Source organism: Protopterus annectens, chromosome 1.part0 (genome assembly GCF_019279795.1).
Source record: "Protopterus annectens isolate FY-2018-M chromosome 1.part0, PAN1.0, whole genome shotgun sequence".
NCBI lineage: Eukaryota > Metazoa > Chordata > Ceratodontiformes > Protopteridae > Protopterus > Protopterus annectens.
Window position 1 is genome coordinate 678,558,357 of NC_056725.1, and position 19,964 is coordinate 678,578,320.

The 19,964-nt window shown below is 40.9% G+C and overlaps 1 protein-coding gene across 1 annotated transcript in view; it reads left to right on the plus strand.

The window, feature by feature from the left end:
• LOC122794026 (ryanodine receptor 1-like) overlaps nt 1-19,964 on the plus strand; it is a 2,146,276-nt gene that overhangs the window by 925,734 nt on the left and 1,200,578 nt on the right. The window contains 1 exon segment of the mRNA XM_044062140.1: nt 7,195-7,360. Within this exon segment, the coding sequence (XP_043918075.1) occupies nt 7,195-7,360 (166 nt within the window).

Sequence of the window (19,964 nt, forward strand, 5' to 3'; positions counted from 1 at the left end):
CTGAAAGGTCATTCTACTAGGGCCTTGGCCACCTCTGTAGCCTTCCAGTGTTGGTTGCCCATGGATTCCATCTGTGCAGCTGCCACGTGGGCAAACACTCATACCTTTATTTCTCATTACAAGTTGGATATGGTCTCCAGGAGCAGAGCCGACTTTGGTTCCACTGTTCTGAAGAGTCTGTTCCACTGAGCCACCCAGGTTTTCAGGTGCTAGGGATGCTGTCCAAACCAGCGAGAATGAAGGCGAGATAGACAACTTAACATAAAGAAGTTATGTACCTACCATAACATTCCATTTTAGTTGTCTTCATCTCGCCTTCCTTCTTGTGTCCCACCCTCCATCCCCCTGTCCTAGTGGATCCAGAGGAGTTTTTTTCTGTTTCACTGGCTGTGTGTTCTCTGGTTTCCTTTATTGACTTAAGAGAATATGGTAGGTATAGTCAACTGATTCCTGACTGATTTATTATGTTGTTATGTCTGGAGTTAGCTATTTCAAACGAGATCTGGGTAGCTATCGCTAGGCATTATGGGATAAGGGGTAGCCTTGAGCCAGTAAACAGCTCTCGAGCTATTGAAGATGGCTGAGTCGGAGCCGAGGATCGGCTCTGAACCCAACCAACAAGAAGGAAGGCCAGATGAAGACAACTAACATGGAACGTTATGGTAGGTACATAACTTCTTTTTATGTAATGTCTGTTCATATATATATTATTGAATGTATGTTTAAAAAGGGGAGTTTTGACAAAACCAGTAAACAAAAGCAAAATAAATAAATACAATTTGTATTTATTTATTTGCTTGTTATTTAAGTATGTATTTATTTGTTTGTTAGCCAAGTGAGCATTTTTAGTCATGAATCAGTGCCAAAGGCACAAAGGGTGCACATAAAGGATTCATTTGGAAAACTGGGTCTATATAAGAACACCGAACTTTCAAAATTTCGAATGTTCTAATATCAAACCCTATTAATCGAAAATTTAAAACATCGAGCATACAGAACAGCAAATTTTTTCCTAGGGAAAAAATTTGCTGTTCCAAAACACATACACACGACAGAAGCATACCAAACAAACAGCAATCTACAAACATACACCTAAACTCACACCTAACCCTACACTAAACTATACATACACCACTAACTATCCACTTACCTTAACCCAAACCCTAACCCTAAGGTCCGTCACTATCACACAGTCACCTCACCCATGCCCTAACCCTAACTCACCTAACCCGCCCTAACGTCCACACAATGGCACACTTACCTGATCCGCGCCCTAACTCACCTAACACACCTTAACCCTCACATCCACACAATTGCACACTTACCTGAACCCGACCCGTAACTTTCCACCACAGCACTGAAAATACCGAAGCAACAGAAACGGACAACCAAATTCATTCCCTAGGAAAAAATTTGTTTTTCTGTTTCTTTGATAGCTGAAAATGGGTCGATATTAGAATACTTGAAATTTTGAAAGTTCGTGTTCTAATATAGACCGGGAAAACTCCAAAGACATGGTGACAATGATATTTGAACATGTGGAACCAAATATAATATGATAAAATGCACTGATTGTATTATATGTGTGTATATATATATATATATATATATATATATACATATATATATATATATATATGTATGTGTATATATATATATATATATATATATATATATAAATAGATTTATATATATATATATATATATATATATATATATATATATATATTATATGTATATATGTGTGTGTGTATATATATATATATATATATATATATATAAAAAATATAATAGAGTGAGGTATTAAAAGATATAAGAAAGTTTGAGTGTTAATAGAGAAGCAGTTATGGAATAGTAGTTTGGTTGTGCTAATCAGACGTAGGTATAATAACTTAAGAAGTACAATAAAGTGAGGTTTTAGATGGGAATAAGCAGGTTAAGTGATTTAGTGCTTTAAAGGGAAGTATAAGAAAGTAATGAAGTCTGTTAGAGAGCTATGTCCCAGATGAGGAGCAGGAGAAAGACAGGAGGCAGAGAAGAAGTTTTTTAGTAATGGTTTGAAAAGATGAAGGTGTGTGATAGACCTGACTGATACAGTAATTTTATTCCAAGTTCTAGCTACATTATTGGAATAAAGACTGACCCCAGCAGCCCTTTGTGGTTAGTAGATAGTGAACAGTTGTTTATTATTCAATATGATGATTCATATGATAGAGAAATGGGGAAAACACTGAATTAGGTACCTGTCCTGCCATCTGGTATTGATATGGTAGCACAGGTTTAGATGTATAAGTGTGTGTTTGCATTATCACAGGTTCTGCTAAGATGAAAGGGTTCAAAGAGTGCAGGGTCATTCATAAAACAGAAGTCTAAGCAGAGATCACCATTAGCAGTCTGTATGACACTGAGTAGAATGACAGGGATATTGTCTAGCAGAGCAGCTAATAGTACTGAGATCTGAGATCTATTTTGTTGAGGAGACATTGAAGTATTTTGAGTTGGTTCAGGTGCCTAAAGAGGCGCATGCCAAATGGGGCATTGTGTTCAGTGAAGGCCTAACAAGGGAAAAATACATTTGGACCTTGTAGAAACATGGTGGTCAAGGGATTGCCTTTTATCAACAAACATACTCAAGTTCTTGATGATTGTGTTGAATTGAAGTGAAATTTAATCTACATGATCTGCATAATTTATCACGGAAAACTGTTTATCATTTCTTAACATTGAGTGTAAGCCTATGTATAGCACTACGAGTATTTGTTTGGTCTAGCCTTTGCTGGAGAATCTGAGTGACAGAATGGAATTTGTTAACTGTCCCCAGCTAGCAATCATTGCCAAATTTTATTAATCATGGTCTATTTATACCAGCTTTCATTCCACATTAAGTATTTGTCAAAGAGAAGGAGGCCCCAAAAGTGGGACAGTACTGGTGATGCTTTTCTGCCTAGAGCAGACAACCCTGGGCTTAAGTGTAAAGATTCTGTTTGATTGACAGCTATCCAGTGAACTGTATATGGGTTAATGTTCAGTTGGAAGAGTCAGTCAGTAACCCCTGAATCTAATTGAGAAATGTAATAATAATTGGTCTTTGGATTTTCCCAGAGTTGGTTTAAGAAATAGTGCCCAACAAGTTCTCTCTATAACGTATTATTTCCCATATCTAGATGAGCCTACAATCTTAAATAACACATATTACAAAAACTTCACTTTGTGTCAGTCCAAATTAATCCACCTCAAGCAAGCTCTTGTTAGTCTTTTAATTTCCAGATTGAGTGCATCCATTTCTGCTGTAGTCTATCATATTTTCTTTTATAATGAAGCAAGGCATACTTTCATGTTTGCCCCTTCCAACCTGCCTTTACACTCATGACTTCAGATTAACTTAAAGCTGTCTGCATCTGTATAAGGTTGCATATTTTCTCCAGAACATTTTCCTGTGATATAAGAATCAGTAATGCTCTTTGATATGCCTTCTGTCAGTTCTGGATTCCTTCCCTTCTTCATATCAGGTTTGGTCTGGGCTGGTTTCATCACCTTTCAAGTTGCTTCTCCATATATTTTATGTTACATTAATAAAATTAATTAATTTTAATTAATAAATAATCATCCTTAAATGCTTTAGGCACTAAGACCATACCTCTTTTTATTCAGCTAGACTCTCCCTTAGGTTAGAGAATCCATGTAAGCCTCTATTCCTGACTGACAATAGCTCTGCCTGTCATAGGATCATAGGAGGGTACTAGGCTAATGGCCCTGGGGCCCTTACATGGCTAGCCAAGCGTTTATCCCCAAAAAAGAAAGCCAGTGACCACCTGTTACCCCTGTCAATGAGGGACAAAGGTGGAACCCCTGGGACAAATTTATGGTTTCCCATCCACTCCTCAAGGTTGCGTTTGAAGAGGGTCAGTGAGGTACTCTGTTTGACGTGTATGGGAAGTCTATTCCAGAGACAGGGTAGCCTCGGGGAGACAAACCTGTTTCTCCAGCAGGTTTTGTTGATGTTGCATATTAGATTTAGGCCTTTCAAGCAGGAAGTCTGTTATTTTTAGTATTTAAGAATTTTGACATTAGATCTGGACTCCTTTCTGTGATTTTTTTTGTACAGTATGAATTTCCTAGTAACCTCCACTGATTTTAATTGTTTTTTCCATCCCTCAGTATAATGACACATTGCCACTAACTCACTACTATGAAATCCATTGCTTGGGGAGGCACAGAATGGGCTGGCCTCCAACCTGTAAAGATCAGAATAGATGGATTTAAGTGAGGGGTACCAAGTACCACTCCAGGTGGTAATGTAATTAAAAGATGACAGTGTGCTCTATACGTTACTTTGCGACCATCCTAGGAAATTGTTGTGCTTCATGCTTTGTTGTTTAGTTCCAGACCAATCCTTATCAAGTATGATATTATCTGTGATTTCATACAGGATTTTGCTCTGGTCTTGGTTATTGCAACATGGCTGTATAACTTCATGAACCACAAGATATCCATAGTCATATCAACTTGGGTTTTCTTTTTTTTTCATATCCATTGCTTGTCAATCACTAGCATTCTCACAATTGGTCACCCCATTCATTCCTAGAAGGCCATCATCCAGGCAGCCACTAGGGGTTTTCTTTTATGGCCCAAACCCCTTCCCGATAGGAGTCATCCTTATCTCTCTGATACTGAGTGCTCTGTGCTGTTCATCTCGACTTCTAGTATGTTCCATTAGTACAGTGAATGGATTGCCTTCCCTTCTCCCAGTATGAGTGAGCCTAAATCAACCACTCACCCCTACCCTTCTAACTCCTCCATCACTTGGGCCACTAATGAAACCCTGGTCAACTGGGGTGCAGTCATGGATATGTCCTTCTGCACCATTCACCATGGCGTATACCACATTGTTTTTTCTAATCACCCCCGTCAGCTGGGGTGTGATCAGGGATCTGTCCTTCTGCACCATTCACCATGGCATGTTCTACATTGTTTTTTTAATGATACTCCAGTCACCTCATGTGTGGTCAGGGATCTGTCCTTCTGCACCATTCACAATGGCATATAGCACATTGTTTTTTGTAATGCAGAAGGCCAGGTGAAATGTTATCTGTGAAGGAGCGTCTTTTCTACTTTAGATCCTGACTTCATCTTTTCACCAGGTATGGTTCCATCAGAGCTGGAGATACAGCAAGCTTCCTGGTCTGACCATAGCTTGGTTCACTTCCTCCTTGGGCTAGTGGAGAAGTGAGGTCACAAGGTATTTAATATATCTTGTCAGTACCTAATTCTTTTATTTAGCCAGTTCCACTTGTATTACAGTGTCAACAACTCCAGAGGAAAGACACTGGCTTTTTCTATAGCTTGATATAACCATATATGATATCATAGTGACCTTTGCAGTGGATTAGTTAGCCCCTATTATTGTGTATTGTGTTGCTACCATTTCTGATAAGATGTGGTATGGTTGCTATCTTCACAACATGTGGCAGACAAGGTATAGGCCAGAGTGCATATGGAGGAAATCTGCCATATATGAGGACAGAGTTAAAGTGTGCTGTATTCAGCATGCCATGGAGAGACCTTGTATAAGAAAGCAGATGTCTTGCCTTTGACATTTCTGCAGCATCAGATAGTCTAGTTAAGTTTGTTGTGCCACTCTGTGCGGCCTAACCCATTGTTCCTAACTTTTTACTTTTCTCAGTGTGAAGATCCACACAGTTTTTCACAGATAAGGTTGTCAAGTCACGGCAATTAGGTGAGTGTTACCCATATGTTGGCTGTATTGACTAAGGAAACTAATGCAGTTTCAGATCTCCAGATGAATTTTTGCAGACTGGACCCTCATGCTATAAAGCATTTTACAACATGCTTGGTGGTCCTTGGTCTAGTGATTTTTTTTACATAAATAATTGTTTGTTAAAGAAACCCTTGTTTGGTCTGTTTATTTAACAAACCATCCAGTCTCAAATTTACTTTTATAGGCAAGGTTGTTGAGAATGTGCCCTACTAGACATCTTATGGCCTTGTTTATCCTCATCAGTTTGGCTTTTGATCTTGGTATAGTAATGACACATCCCTTTTACAAGTTATGAATGACTTCCTAGTGGCAACAAGCCAATAGCTGTTTTTAATTTTGTCTCACTGGTGTCTCTGTGCTGCATTCAACACTATGGACAATGGTGTCCTTCTTAAATGCCTGCATAATAACTGTGGACTTTGCAAACAAACCTTTCCTAGTTTGACTCATATATGTAAAAGTGCTCTCTGTGGCTGGAGTTTGGACTTATTTGTTTTGTAACCCCCTACTGAATTATGGCATTCAAAGGGTTAAGTATTGGTACCTTTGTTGTTCACAGCATATATGGTACCACTAAGAGAGGCCTTGTTGAGGAGAGAGAGGTGCAGTATCACTGTTTTCTAGATGGATAACCATCTTCACTCTTCTGTCTTTCAAGAACAATTGGCTGATTTCAGCTCTTAGAAGATTCTTGAGTTCTCTTCTAAGCTGATGAAGTCAAAGGTGAGCATGGCTTAGTCTGAAGAAAACCAAGTCAGTGTTGGTGCGTACTACTCTTCAAATCTTCAGGCTCCTTATTTGACTTCTTGGGTGTTTTATGGGGACAACTGATTGAAATTTATTAAATGAGTGAGGAGTCTTGGGTTGTTACTGGATATGCCCTGACATCACAGTACTATGAGTTTGTAGTTATAAAATAATCTTTTTTTTTTTTTTTCAAATATATTTTTATTGAATTTTTCAAACTTTTCAAACATACAAAGGAAAATTGTAAGTCATTGTGGGAAGCAGTAAAGTCCACATCATCAAAAAATATTCCTTGTAAAATCACCCATGCATGAATGAAGAGAAGTATATTGCTGTATTATCACAGGAAATACAAGGAATTATGTTAAAAATATCTGCCTAAACAGCAACAGGTATTATGTAACTTCTTGTTTTATAACTATGCTTCTCACTGGAATCTTTATGTGAAGTAAAATAACATTAATTTAATACAATGACAGAATTGAATCACTTGGGTTTATGTACATCAGCTGATTATATAAGTAAATGGCACAATGCCATGCATATCTGCCCTGTTGTGATATTACCTGTAAAAACCTATCAGAAGTAACAGATGTTGGTAAAGCTGTTGTTTAAAACAGCCTAATGAGTAGGATGCTCTTGTAGTAACCTGATTTTTTTCCCTACAGTATGAAACGCAGCAACTGCTACATGGTATGGGGTGGTGAATTCATCAGCAACACCCAACAGACCAGAGTCAGCAATGTGGATCTTGTGATCGGCTGCTTGGTTGACCTAGCAACAGGTCTCCTGAACTTTACTGCAAATGGAAAGGAAATCAATACTTTCTTCCAGGTAAAAACAAGAATTCTGTATACATGTATAAACACTCACAGACGCGCGCGCGCACACACACAGATATATGTGTGTGTGTGTTTGTGTTTATATATATATATATATATATATATATATATATATATATATATATATATATGTGTGTGTGTGTGTGTGTGTATGTATGTATATATATATAGATATATATATAAAAAACATTTTTTGTCCTTTAAATGGTGCTTGCAACAAACTTAAATTTTATTGTCTCTACTGTATTTTTAACACGTTGCATAAGTAGTGTTTCAGTGTATAGAGGCTTTTCAGTGTTCACTATAACCTTTCTGAAACTGACTCAAAAAACTGCTTTACAAAATATGATTTCTTCTGCTGCTCAGGTTGTACACCATCTTATAAGGTGAGCACGTGATGTGACAAATGTTTCTTCCACCAATGCTGCTGCCACTAGTTCTCTGCTGACAAGGTACTCCTGTCTAAGACTCCAGTCATTCCCAGAGGATGTCTAAGTGAATCTTTCAGATTATCTTTTCGATAAAGACTTCCTTTTCGTACCCTCTTCTTCTGAGATTTACAGAAAAACTTGGAAAAAAGAGGCAAAATTATGCAGGGGTTCAAGCATTTTTTTTCTATACCCTGTTCAAAAATTCCAAGGAAATTAGCCATCCAAATCAGGCCCCTTTCTACCATAAAAAGTCAACTGAGCAGAAAGACAAAAAAAAAAATCCAAGAAGAAATTTGAAGATAAACCTAAATCTGATTTCAAAGGAAAAAAAAGACCCCTTTTCAGATAAATCATTGTAAACAAGAAATCTTCCAGCTGCTGACTACCTCCCCCACCTCAACCACACTCTCTCGAATCTTACAAACTTTTTCTCAGACTTCCCCTTTGGAAAAAGATTACAACAGATTCCTGGATTTTGAAAATCATTCAAAAATGCTACACGCTTCAGTGGAATTTTCTGTCTGTTTGATATTCAGTTTCACATTTGCCTCAGAAACAACATCTGGTTTCTCCAGTCACTGCAGATGTTTTATATCATGACATTATAGAACCTTTTCATATTCATAAAAAAGGAAAGGATTTTTACTCCAGGTTATTCTTAGTCTCAAGAAAAGGAGGTACTTAGAAACTGATCCCATATCTTTCTACCCTGAACACCTTTCTGAAGATTCCAAAATTTAAGATGTCAATACTCCAAAATCTTCTTCCTTAAATTTTTCCAGAAATTTTTTTAGGTTACCTTAGATCTCAAGAATGCCTATCTTCACATTCCCTCTTTTCAGCAAATGTTTAGGATTCTGTTCCTTGGGATTATACTTTCAATTTACTGTATTGCCCTTTGGCCCTATGGCTTTCCACTTTTCTCAGAGTATTCACAAAGTGCATATCCACTGTCATAGCTTTCTGTAGGTTCCAAGGTTTCAACACATACCCTTATCCGGACAACTTTCTCATTCAAGCCACTTCCCTTCATAAAGTTATTCAACACTTACAGTTTAGTGTAAATCTTTTCCAGGGGCTAGGCTTTATTCTGAATTTCAACAAGTCCAGTCTTTTTCCCTCTCATTACCATCTCAATATATCCCTTCTGATGGCCAGACAAGATCCATTTCTTGACAGACTACTTTCTATCCTTGACAAACCTTTCTTTGACTTCAGCAGGAGAGATTCTGAATCCCTTGGGATCCATAACATGTACTATACAGATGATTCAAGTTTCCAGATGGCACAAGGAGAATTCAGTGGTTCCTAAAATCCATCTGGGCACAGTACTGCCATCCTCTCTTTCTTTCCCAATTCCCCTCTTGCCCTTTGTGAAGAAAGAATGCATTTGTGGATCACTGAAATAAGGGCAAATCCAGCAGTGCCCTTTCTAGTTCTTCTCTACAAAATGTTTTCACAGATGCATCAGAGAAAGTCTGGGGAGCTTATTCAAGTTTTCAACGTACAGGGACTTTGGTAAAAAGAGGACAGAAAAGAGCATATAAACTTAAAAGAAATGAAAGCACTTATCCTTGCTCTTCTGTTTCTCTACCACCTTTGCTGTCAGGGAACACTTCAGTTTGTCTGAAAATATCATTGTCATTTGCTGTATCAACAAACGGGGGAGTACAAGATCTTACCACCTGTGCACTCCCAATGATTGTGTAGGACATTGCTATTTAACATATTTTTTTGCTATTCAACATATTGTTTTCCTCAAGACAGTATACATATCATCAGGATAGTATTACCTGACAGATCACCTGAGCAGATCAAAAGCAGACCCTCATGAATGTCTGTTGAACAGAAATGCCTTCTTACCGATTGACCATTCGTGGGAACCTCAAAGATAGACCTGTTTGTCTCCAGTCTGAACCATCATTTCAGAGTGTTTTGTTCTAAGACTCAGCCCTACAAGGAAGCCTGAACAATGGACACCTTCTCTTTCCCATGGAAAGGGACATTTCTGTGTTCTTTTCTCCCCTTTCCTCTTCTTCAAAACATCCTTTCCTTGGATCTGGTCCCACTTCTCAGCAACTGTACTCCAGGAATCATAAGGGGGCAAGCACCATTTTTTTATAAAGCACAACAGACTTTCCATGACACTCCTGAGGAAGCCCCCCCCCAACATACACACATACAGTATAGGGGGTAAACATAATAGATGCTGCCCACACAACAGAAGCAATCTGCAAAACCAAGGTTTCTGTGGAGGTTTCTCTGGAAGACCTTTTCAGCACTCCTAAAAGGTTGCCCAACTGCCATTTTCTGGAGGCAATCAGTGTTACTCGGCTCTCTACCCAAAGGCTTGAGAGGCCATCTCCTCAAATGCATGGATGTCGAGAGTCATGTCCAGAGGCTGTAAAATTCCCTTTTTGTTTTCTTCAAAATATTCCTAAAAATCTTTTCCCAACATTACATCCCATCAGCGAAGGACACATCAGTAGACATTCTTAAACTGCTGGCCATCTGAGTCATCCAAGTGGTCCCATCAGACCAGCAAATATGCAGGGTCTATTCCAGAGCTTTTTTGGTACCAAAGAAAAACATTGACCTCAGACCAATTATGGATCTCAGCAAACTGAACTGCTTCATCAAATAGACCAAATTCTGGGTGGTCGTGGTGCAGTCCATTTGCCTTCACGAGGAAGGATGACTGGATGTGCTGAGTAGATCTCAAGGATGCCTACCATCACATAAAGATAGTGAGACACTCCAGGATATTTCTGCACTTTTTGACTGGGGTCCAGTCATTACCAGTTTCAGGTTCTCCCCTTTAATCTAACCTCAGTTCCCTGGGTGTTCACCAAATTTATGGCAGTACTGGCAACCTGGCTCAGGCTACAAGGATACTATTTTCTTTCCTTACCTGGATGACTGGCTCCTCACCTCTTCCTAAAAAGGATTCCTCGTCAAAGCTTGAGACTCTACTCCAGCTGTGAATGCCCTTAGGCATTACAGTGAATAACAAAAAGTCCAGCCTGGAACCAGTGGACGTGCTGGCATTTATAGGCTGTCATTTGGATTCAGTCAGTCAGATAGCCAAGCTTCCATCATCCAGACTAACTTCACTTCACCTGCAGGCATCTCACATTCTTCAAGATACCAAACTTTCTGCAGTGGCAATATGGCAGCATCTATCTGTCTCATTCCTCTAAACAGATTCCACATGAGGGTGTTACAGTGGACTCTAGCGATTCACTGACATTATCTCACACACCCCATGGTCTCCCAGTGCTTCTGACAAACATCTGTCACTGCCACAATTGGTGGGGTAGAGGGCGAACTTTTGTTCTTCCTCATCCTCATGCCACTGTCACAATGGATCCATCCATCTATCTCTCCTTCCATCCTGAGGTGGGTGGGAGCAGGGGCATTTGAAATAAAGACTGTCCAGGAACCTGGTAGAGGTTCAAGATCTATCTTCACATCATTGTCTTGGAGATGAGGGCGGTTCTTCTTCTTGCCCTGCATGCCTTTCAGTTCCTCCTCCCCAAGGATGTGATTCCCATTCAAACAGACATCATGTTTGTGGTTTGGTATCTGAACAAGCAAGAAGGAATCTGTTCCTGTCCCCTTATGGCTAGAACCCATAAAGTCTTGGCTTTGGGCGATGTCCTCTCAGTGGTTTCTGATTGAAATACACATCCTGGGGAAATCCAGCATTCTGGTGGACAGTTTGAGCAGGAACATCCTTCTGCCTCACAAGGGATCCCTGAATCTAAATGAAACAGTTAAATTTTTCAGCTGCTGGGCTCCCCCTGCTATGATCTTTTTGCCTCTGCATCCAGCATGAAGTGCAGCAGCTTTTACATCCTGATCCCTCCTGCGAGGCTGTCAACAAGGGATGCTGTTCTGCAACCTTAGCCTATGGTCTTCTGTATGCCTGCACTCTCCCACCAAATTTTCTTGACAATCGGATGTCTTCACTAGGCAGCACATTGCAGAGTGGCAGTTATCCTCATAGGATCATACAAGGTTACTAGGCTATATCCTAGCCATTTCATCCCAATGTAGCATCGTAGATACTCTAGTCAATACCCAGGATTGTGTTTAATAATGACTGCCTATGTCCAGGAGGGTTGTAGGTGCTATCCCCGGTAAGAATTTACAGTGCCCCGTCCACTTGTCCAGGTTCCTTTTGAACAGTGTCATAGAGGTTCTCTGCTTCACATGAACTATTCCAAAGACATGACAGTCACTGGGAGACAAATATGTTCCTCCAGCACGTTCTGTTCAAGTCACAGCCCATATATACGTCCCTGGAACGGATAGCTCTACTCGCGTTTGATTTATGGATGTGCAGCAAATTCATTAGGTTTGGGTCGGAGATTGCTCTGTAAGCCAGGCATAAGTCTCCCCTAAAAGTCTATACGATACTGGGTATATTGACAGGGACTTTAATCGATCTGTATAAAGCACTTGCTGGGGCCCCTTCACTTTCTTAGTTAGAAATCTCTGAGGTTTCTCCAATTGCTGCAGGTGCTTTGTATGGCACATGCCAAAAGGGACGTTATACTCAATTATGGACCTGATTAGTGATGATTAAAGAGGGGTTATAACCTCCTTTGCTCTAGAGGTGATGCCTTTGCTAAACAAGTGTGGTACATATAAATCCTTCCTTACTACAGTAGACACATGGTGGTCAATGTTAAGGTTGCAGTCTACTTGTGATCCCAGATCTCTTACCACTTCATAGGTACATAGGACATTGTTGTTAATTTGATAGCGTGTAGGGACATTGTTTTTACCAAAGGGACTGATGATCAGTTTCTTTGCATTCAGTCTGAGACCATGACTAAGACACCAGTCATTGGTCTGCGTAAGAACCTCCTGATATACTGACATCATTTGGGAATTCAATAATTGCACCCAGTTGCAGTCATCTGCAGACTTGGTCAGCCACAGCCCCTTAGTTTTGGCCTGAACGTCTAAGAAGTATATACCAAACAGTAGGGGGCCCAGCACTGACTCTTGTGACACCCCGCTGATGACAGGTCTGCTGGTTGATGTGGAGTCACCCACTTTGATAGTGTGTGTCTGGTTTGTGAGACAGTTGCCAACACATCTTACAACAAAGGTGTTTACATTCACTTTAAGTTTATTGGTAATGCCTGAGTGTGGGATTGTGTCAAAGGGCTTTGCCAAGTTGAGGTATGCTCTGTACACAGATTTGCCCTCATCAATAGCCCTGGTCACATTTTTGAAGTAAAAGGTAGGATCTGCCTTTGACAAAGCCAAATTGGGTCGGATCCAGGGTTTGGAGGTCGCCTATGTCTTTATTTATGAGGTCCATGATGATACGTTCCATGGCTTTACAGAAGAGGCTGTTCAGACTTACGGGTCTATAATTCCCTGGGTCTGTTCCTGAGCCACCTTTGTGAAGGGGAATAACTGTTGCTGTTCTCCATTCCACAGGAACAAACCCTGTGAGTAGGCTGTAATTGAATAGGATACTTCATGGTGATGCTAGTTCATGTTTTAGTTTGTTTAGAAGATGCTGTCTGGTCCCATAGAGGCTGTGTTTTTTTTTTTGCCTTAGACAAGGAAGGCTTTAAAGACCTGCTCTTCAGATATGTAGGGTGAGGGGAAGTTGGGGGCAAGGTCTGTGATAAGTATGGAGGGGATAAGGGAGTGAAGTTTTCACCAAATCTAATCTGTCCACTAGCAGGTTTGCTATCTCTGTGGGATCGGTCTGTGTGATACTGTTAGTCACTAGTTTGTCACATGATTGGGTCCTACCTTTTAGGTTACATACATAGCTGTAAAAGGCCTTATGGTTATCCTTGGCTGTGAGAGCTAAGTTTTTTTCAAAGTTACTCTTAGAGGATTTGACATGTTGTCTTATTTGCCTGTTGAGGCTGAGGAGGGTGCTTTTCCATTGCTGGGGCCTTGCCTTAGTTTTCTTAGACAGCAACTTTTTGCATTTATTTATTTATTTTATTTTATTTTATTTTACATTTGTTGATCGGGATAGTCCAACTGGATATATGTCGATTTTCAGCGGAGGCCCAGGGAGTCAAACATATTTACAAAGCCCTCTAGTAGGTACTATTATGAGCAAGAAATGCATACAATATTAATTTAAATAAGGCATTGAATAAGTAGTGCTTAATTAGGGTTAGTACAGAGACAAAGCCAGTGCTGTTTAAAATACTGTTTGAGTATTTGTTGTAAAGTTTGTTGATGCTGGATCTCCACCAGGGTGGTTTGTTTTTCTTGGGGCTCTGGCTTTGATTCTCTTTGGACCATCCGAGTCTATACACTTAAGCAAGTAATCACTTCCAGATGGGGTGGGGCTTGGAATGCATTTATACCTTCCACTAGGAGGGTATAATTTGCTTTGGTGAAGTTTTTTAGTCTGACTTCACCCTTTGTGAGTTCTGGTGTTAGTGCCAGTTTGAAGGCGATTGATTTGTGATCAGATTTAACTAATGAGGGTTCGACAGTTGGTGTGGTGCATCTGTTTGTCATGTTAGTGAGGACCAGATCTGTTGGAGTTAGAGCAGTTTGTTCCAGGGCATTTGAGTTAACAAAGTCAAGGAACTTTTGTGCTAGTGAGTTAGGGCTAGAGTAGGTTTCCCAGCTGATTGTGGGATAATTGAAATCCCCATGACCAAAGTGTTTGGCAATATTTGGATTGGCTCCAGTTTGGTCAAGTAGGCCTCGTGCACATAATGATCCATGGAGGGAGATCTATAACTAGCTGTAACTTGAATAAGGGTCTTGCCCACAGTAATCTGAACTTGTAGCAAAACCACAAAACACACAAACTAAAAAATAAATAAAATGAGCACAGGCTGGATCAGGCACAAAAACCATAAAGATTTATTGAGATGAGCGCTTTCTTCTGGTGTACATCACCAGACTTCTTTAGACAAATGAAAATACCATCATTCCTTCTTATATACTAGCAGCTGATACAGACACACCTATAGAAAGAACACACACCTAATTAACCTTTAAAAAGACATTGCAACAATTAAAATCTGGAAACTAATCCATTAAGCACTAAACTCTTGTACATTACTCAAATGTATTCACAGTTAATAAATATGCTTTCATAAAAACACGTAATGTATGCATAAAAAAGAAAAAGGACTTGTACAACCTGAATAATTTCATCTGTCATAAACTTTTAAGTTTAATGATCTGGTAATAGATACTAGTTCATTTAAACCAGGGGGGCAACTAGCATTAGTAAAAATCTGCCACCATGTTTCCCTGGTGTTTAAATAAACCTTCCAGGGTCCTCCCCTGTTGTGGTGTTTCACCTACTCTAAGACTACAAATTTGAAAGTGTATTGAGGGTGAATTTTAATATGCCTATATAATGCATTATTTTCGTTGGCCTGTCTAATTTCATAAGTGTGCTCATATCCTCTGTGCCAACTTACGTTGGGTTTTACCTATGTAAAATGTTTGGCACTCCTTACACTGAGCCAGATAAACCACTGCTTGGGAATTACAGTTGTATTTTCCCTTTATATTTATCCTTTTATCACCCAGTTGAACATGAGTTGTAAGTAAAATGTGATTACATTGTGAGCACATATTACAGGCTGTCATTTTGCCCTGAATCCTGCACTTATTTCTCTCCAGAATTCATTTTAAATTCTGGCCTCTCCTGTACACCAAGTTCGGATAATCCCCCAGGGCATTACCCAAATTTTCCTGTAAAATATAGTTTCAATTTTTTCTGACAGTGTCCTGAATGATCATCATATCCCTAGAAAAGAGTCACAAAAGGACAAAAAAAGTTTACTCCGTCCTGGTACTATATTATTATTTGTTTTGTTAATGTTATTATCATTATTGCTGTTGTCCCTGCAATTATTACTGCTAGACTCAGGCATATCCTGTTTGGCCGTCCCTTGTACATGTACCTGAGATGCTATTACTCGAATAACTTCATGTTCAGTAACATTTCTATTCATATTCAAAATAGGTTTGTATACCCATGTTTGCTGCTTGAAAATAACTTCCCTCTTGATATTATCAATCAACATAGATGGGTAACCTCACTCCCTAAACATACTAGTCATCTTTTCACATTCATCCAAGAAGTCTTCGTACTCAGAGACCGTTCGGGCAGCTCTGACTAATTGGCCTTTAATGATCCCCCTTTTTACATGTAAGGGGTGATTACTGGTAAAGTGCAAAATACTGTTGGAATAGGAAGGATGTTCTTCATCTCACATTGCTGCAGTCCTAACACTTGGGTAGTCCGCTGTCCACGGTCGGCCCGAATATCAAAGTATAAGGCTGACGTCGGTCAGGGCGCATTTAACTGACGTCAGGACGTAAGGGTACAAATGCGCATGACCGGCGTCATATCCTCAGTCTTTTTTGCCGCATGGTCCGATGCAGAAGCAGCATTGCAAGTGCCGGTTGGCGTTCTGAGATTTTTCTATTTAGAAGTTTCAGACCGAGTTCAAAGTTGGCTAAGTACCCCGTTGGGGAATATTTTTGTTTTTTCTTGCTTCAGTCATTTACCGGATGTCAGAAAAAGTTAATAATTGCGTTTCTTGTGGGAAACAGATACCGCATAGAGATTATCATACTTTGTGTATTCCTTGCTTAGGGCCTGAGCACGACGTTGTTGGCTGTCGCTCTTGTGCTAGATTTAATAAACGCACTATAAAGAGAAGGTTGGATTGTGCAAGGTTAGTCTTTGGGAAGCGGTGCAATTATAAAATGCCGTCGGATGCTCCGACGCCCGCTTCTCGAAGAAGCGCAAGGACAAGACAGTTAAGCCTAGGCTAGAAGAACCGTCTGTGCCGGACGCCGGTTCTTTAGAGGTGTCGGTGGAGCCGGTGGCTCCACCGGAGATTTCTTTATGTTCACAGAGTGAAACTTTATTATTGCAAGATGTGGCCTCTCAGGAGGCAAGTCAGGCTGAGGGGGCTTCTCAGGTTACTATACTCCCCTCCCTTCCTAAGGTGGTTAGGCCCTCTCCTTCTGTTACTAAGGCCTCTCCCAGGGGCAGGCCAGGTTTAGCTTCAGTTGGTGTTACCCCTAGCTCTTCAGGTACTATGCCCAAGAAGCATATGCTTAAAATGGCAGAAGATTTGATTACTTTGATTAGGGTTCTATGCCCCCTCCTGCTAAGAGACCTAGGGTGGAGCCTGAGCTGTGGGGTTTTGAGCAAGCTTCAGATGTTTCAGAGTCTTCGGCTGAAGACTTGCAGGAGTACTCTCCTTATTCTGATTCTGATGTGGATGATTCTACTCCTTCTGCTACTCCTCCTGAGGATTTTTCTCTTCTGAAACTCTTCATTCCATGAGGGAGCATTTTAAGTGGGAAGGTCAGGACTTCTCTGATTCCAGGAAAAGGCTTAGGGAATTTCTGTTTTTACCCCAGCATAGGCCTTTGGCTATACCTCCTGTTTTGGATGTAGTGGAAGATGTTTTTACAGAGGCTTCTCTTAATCCTGATTCTTTGCCTCCTGCTCCTGTTAAACCGGATAGGTATTACAGGGTGCCTGACGTTCACAAGTATCTTTTTAAAAGTCCTAGGGCAGACCCAGAAACTGTTAGCCAGGGGCCTAAGGGTGTTAAGGCTTCTGTTGTTAAGAATCCGGTTCCTACAGATAAGGAGGCTAGGGCCTTGGATAGATGGGGAAAGAAAGTTTATACTTCTTCCACTCTTGCTATAAGGGCTCTGAATTGCCAGTTTAACATGTTAAAATACCAAAACTATCTCCTTTCACAATTGAAGTCTAAGGTTGATACTCTGGCAGTTGGTATTGATTGTAAAGAGTTGCAAGATTTAGTCCATGTTTCTGAACAGGTGGGTAAGCATTCTTTGCAATGTGGTTTTGATGCTGTACAGGCCTCGTCTAGGGTGGCTGCCACTGGGACTGTTCTTCGCAGGCACGCCTGGCTGAGGGATCAGAATTTGTCTGAACATGTTAAAACAAGGATTTTAGATGCTCCTTTACAATCTGACGTATTGTTTGGGCCTCCTGTTGAGACAGTCTTAATGAAAATGGAAGACAAGGCTAAGTCTATGCAGACTGTTACAGATTTTTTGCAAGTCCAGCCTCCAAAGTTTAGTAGAAATTGGCCTACTAAGGGGTGGACATATCCTTCTTATGATTCCCAGTCTAGGGGTAGATCTAGACGTGGTAAGGGCAGAGCTCAGGGCTCTTTCCGGCCTAGAACAGGGAGTTCTCCTGCACAGGCTTCGGGTGAGGGCAGGGGTCAGTCCTTTCGTAAACAGACCCAATGACCTACCTTTTCAGCTGCCAGAGCCTGCTCGTCTGGCAGCACCTTTGGGAGGAAGGTTGGCACTCTTCAAAGAAAATTGGAGTTTAATTACCCAGGACAGATGGGTATTGGATATCATACACCACGGCTACAGGTTTTATTTCCATACCTTGCCTCCTTTCAAAGGCATGCCAGACGTTCCTCCTCAACACAGAATAGAGGCTCACAGACAGGTTTCTCTGTTGCTCCAACTAGGGGCCATACAGCCGGTCCCTCTGCCAGAAGTGGGCCTAGGATTTTATTCTTGCCTGTTCCTAGTACCAAAGAAGGGGAACACGTGGAGACCAATTTTGGATTTATCTATCCTCAACACTTATCTGGACATTCCCAAGTTCAAAATGTTGACGTTGCAGCAGCTTTTACCTCTGCTGGGCAAAGATCATTGGATGGTAACTTTGGATCTCAAGGAGGCTTACCTTCATGTTCCTATCAGACACAGTTGCAGAAAGTATCTGCGTTTTCGAGCTGGGACTTCTCACTATCAGTTCTCTGCATTGCCCTTTGGCTTATCTACTGCGCCCAGAGTGTTCACGAAGGTTCTGGCTCCAGTGATAGCTTTCTTCAGACTAAAAGGAATACAGATCTATCCTTCTTTGGACGACTGCCTGATTCTGGCTCAAGGAAAGGAAGAGCTTCTTCGTCATTTGGAGTATGTGATAGCAGTGCTAAGATGCCTAGGGTATTCTGTGAACGAAATAAAGTCCAGTCTAGTACCCTCTCAAGACATGTGCTTTCTGGGTGTGAGACTGAATACAGCAGCCCAGATGGCCTTTTTAACCCCGGACAAACAAAAGAGTCTATCCCTTTACTTCCATCAACTATCTCATCAGTCCGGGCTGACTGCAAGGACAGTCCTTCAAGCCTTAGGGTTCATGGCATCTTGTATTCTGGTGCTTCCCAATGCCAAACTGCATATGAGGAAGCTACAATGGTATCTCAAAAATGTATGGACACAGCACTGCCAGGATCTGGACACTGTCATTCCAATAATACCTTGCATTCAGAAGGAATTTTTGTGGTGGGCTCAGGAATGTCACCTAAACAAGGGACTCTCTGTGACCCGGCCAGAGGCAAGTCAGATTTTAACGACAGATGCCTCAGACAAAGCTTGGGGAGCTCATCTGAATGGAAAATGGATACAAAACAAGTGGCCTGTCAGACTGCAACATCTACATATCAACATGAAGGAGATGTTAGCAGTCCAGTTTGCATTAATAGCTTTCAAGGAATTCCTTCTTCCAGGACAGGTGTTGATTCTAACAGACAACACAACTGTCATGTGGTACATCAACAAGCAAGGGGGAACACATTCTTATCCTCTATGCAGGCAAACAATGATTTTGTGGGAGACTGCTCTCAGTTTACAGCTCAATCTTCAGGCAAGGTTTCTGCCAGGAGCACAGAACTCCTTAGCAGATGTGCTGAGCAGACGAATTATGGATCCCCACGAGTGGAAATTGGATCCTCAGGTATTTCAGAAATTGACAGTGTCATGGGGAACTCCAGACATAGATCTGTTCGCTTCTCCACTAAACCATCAGCTGCCAAAGTTTTGCACAAAAGGTTTCATCCCACAGCTTGGAAAGTGGATGCTCTTTCTTTCAATTGGAGCAATCTTCATGTGTATGCCTTTCCACCTCTGCCTCTCCTCCCAAAGGTACTTCTGAAGGCCAGACAGGACAAGCCAAGGATGATTTTAATAGCTCCAGATTGGCCTCGACAGCACTGGTACCCATTACTGAGAAGTCTAGTACGGAAGCCTCCATGGCCTTTGCCTTCGATTCCACACCTGTTGTCACAGGAAGACAGCCATTTGCTCAATGTCAAACTTCACTCTCTTCACCTCACAGCC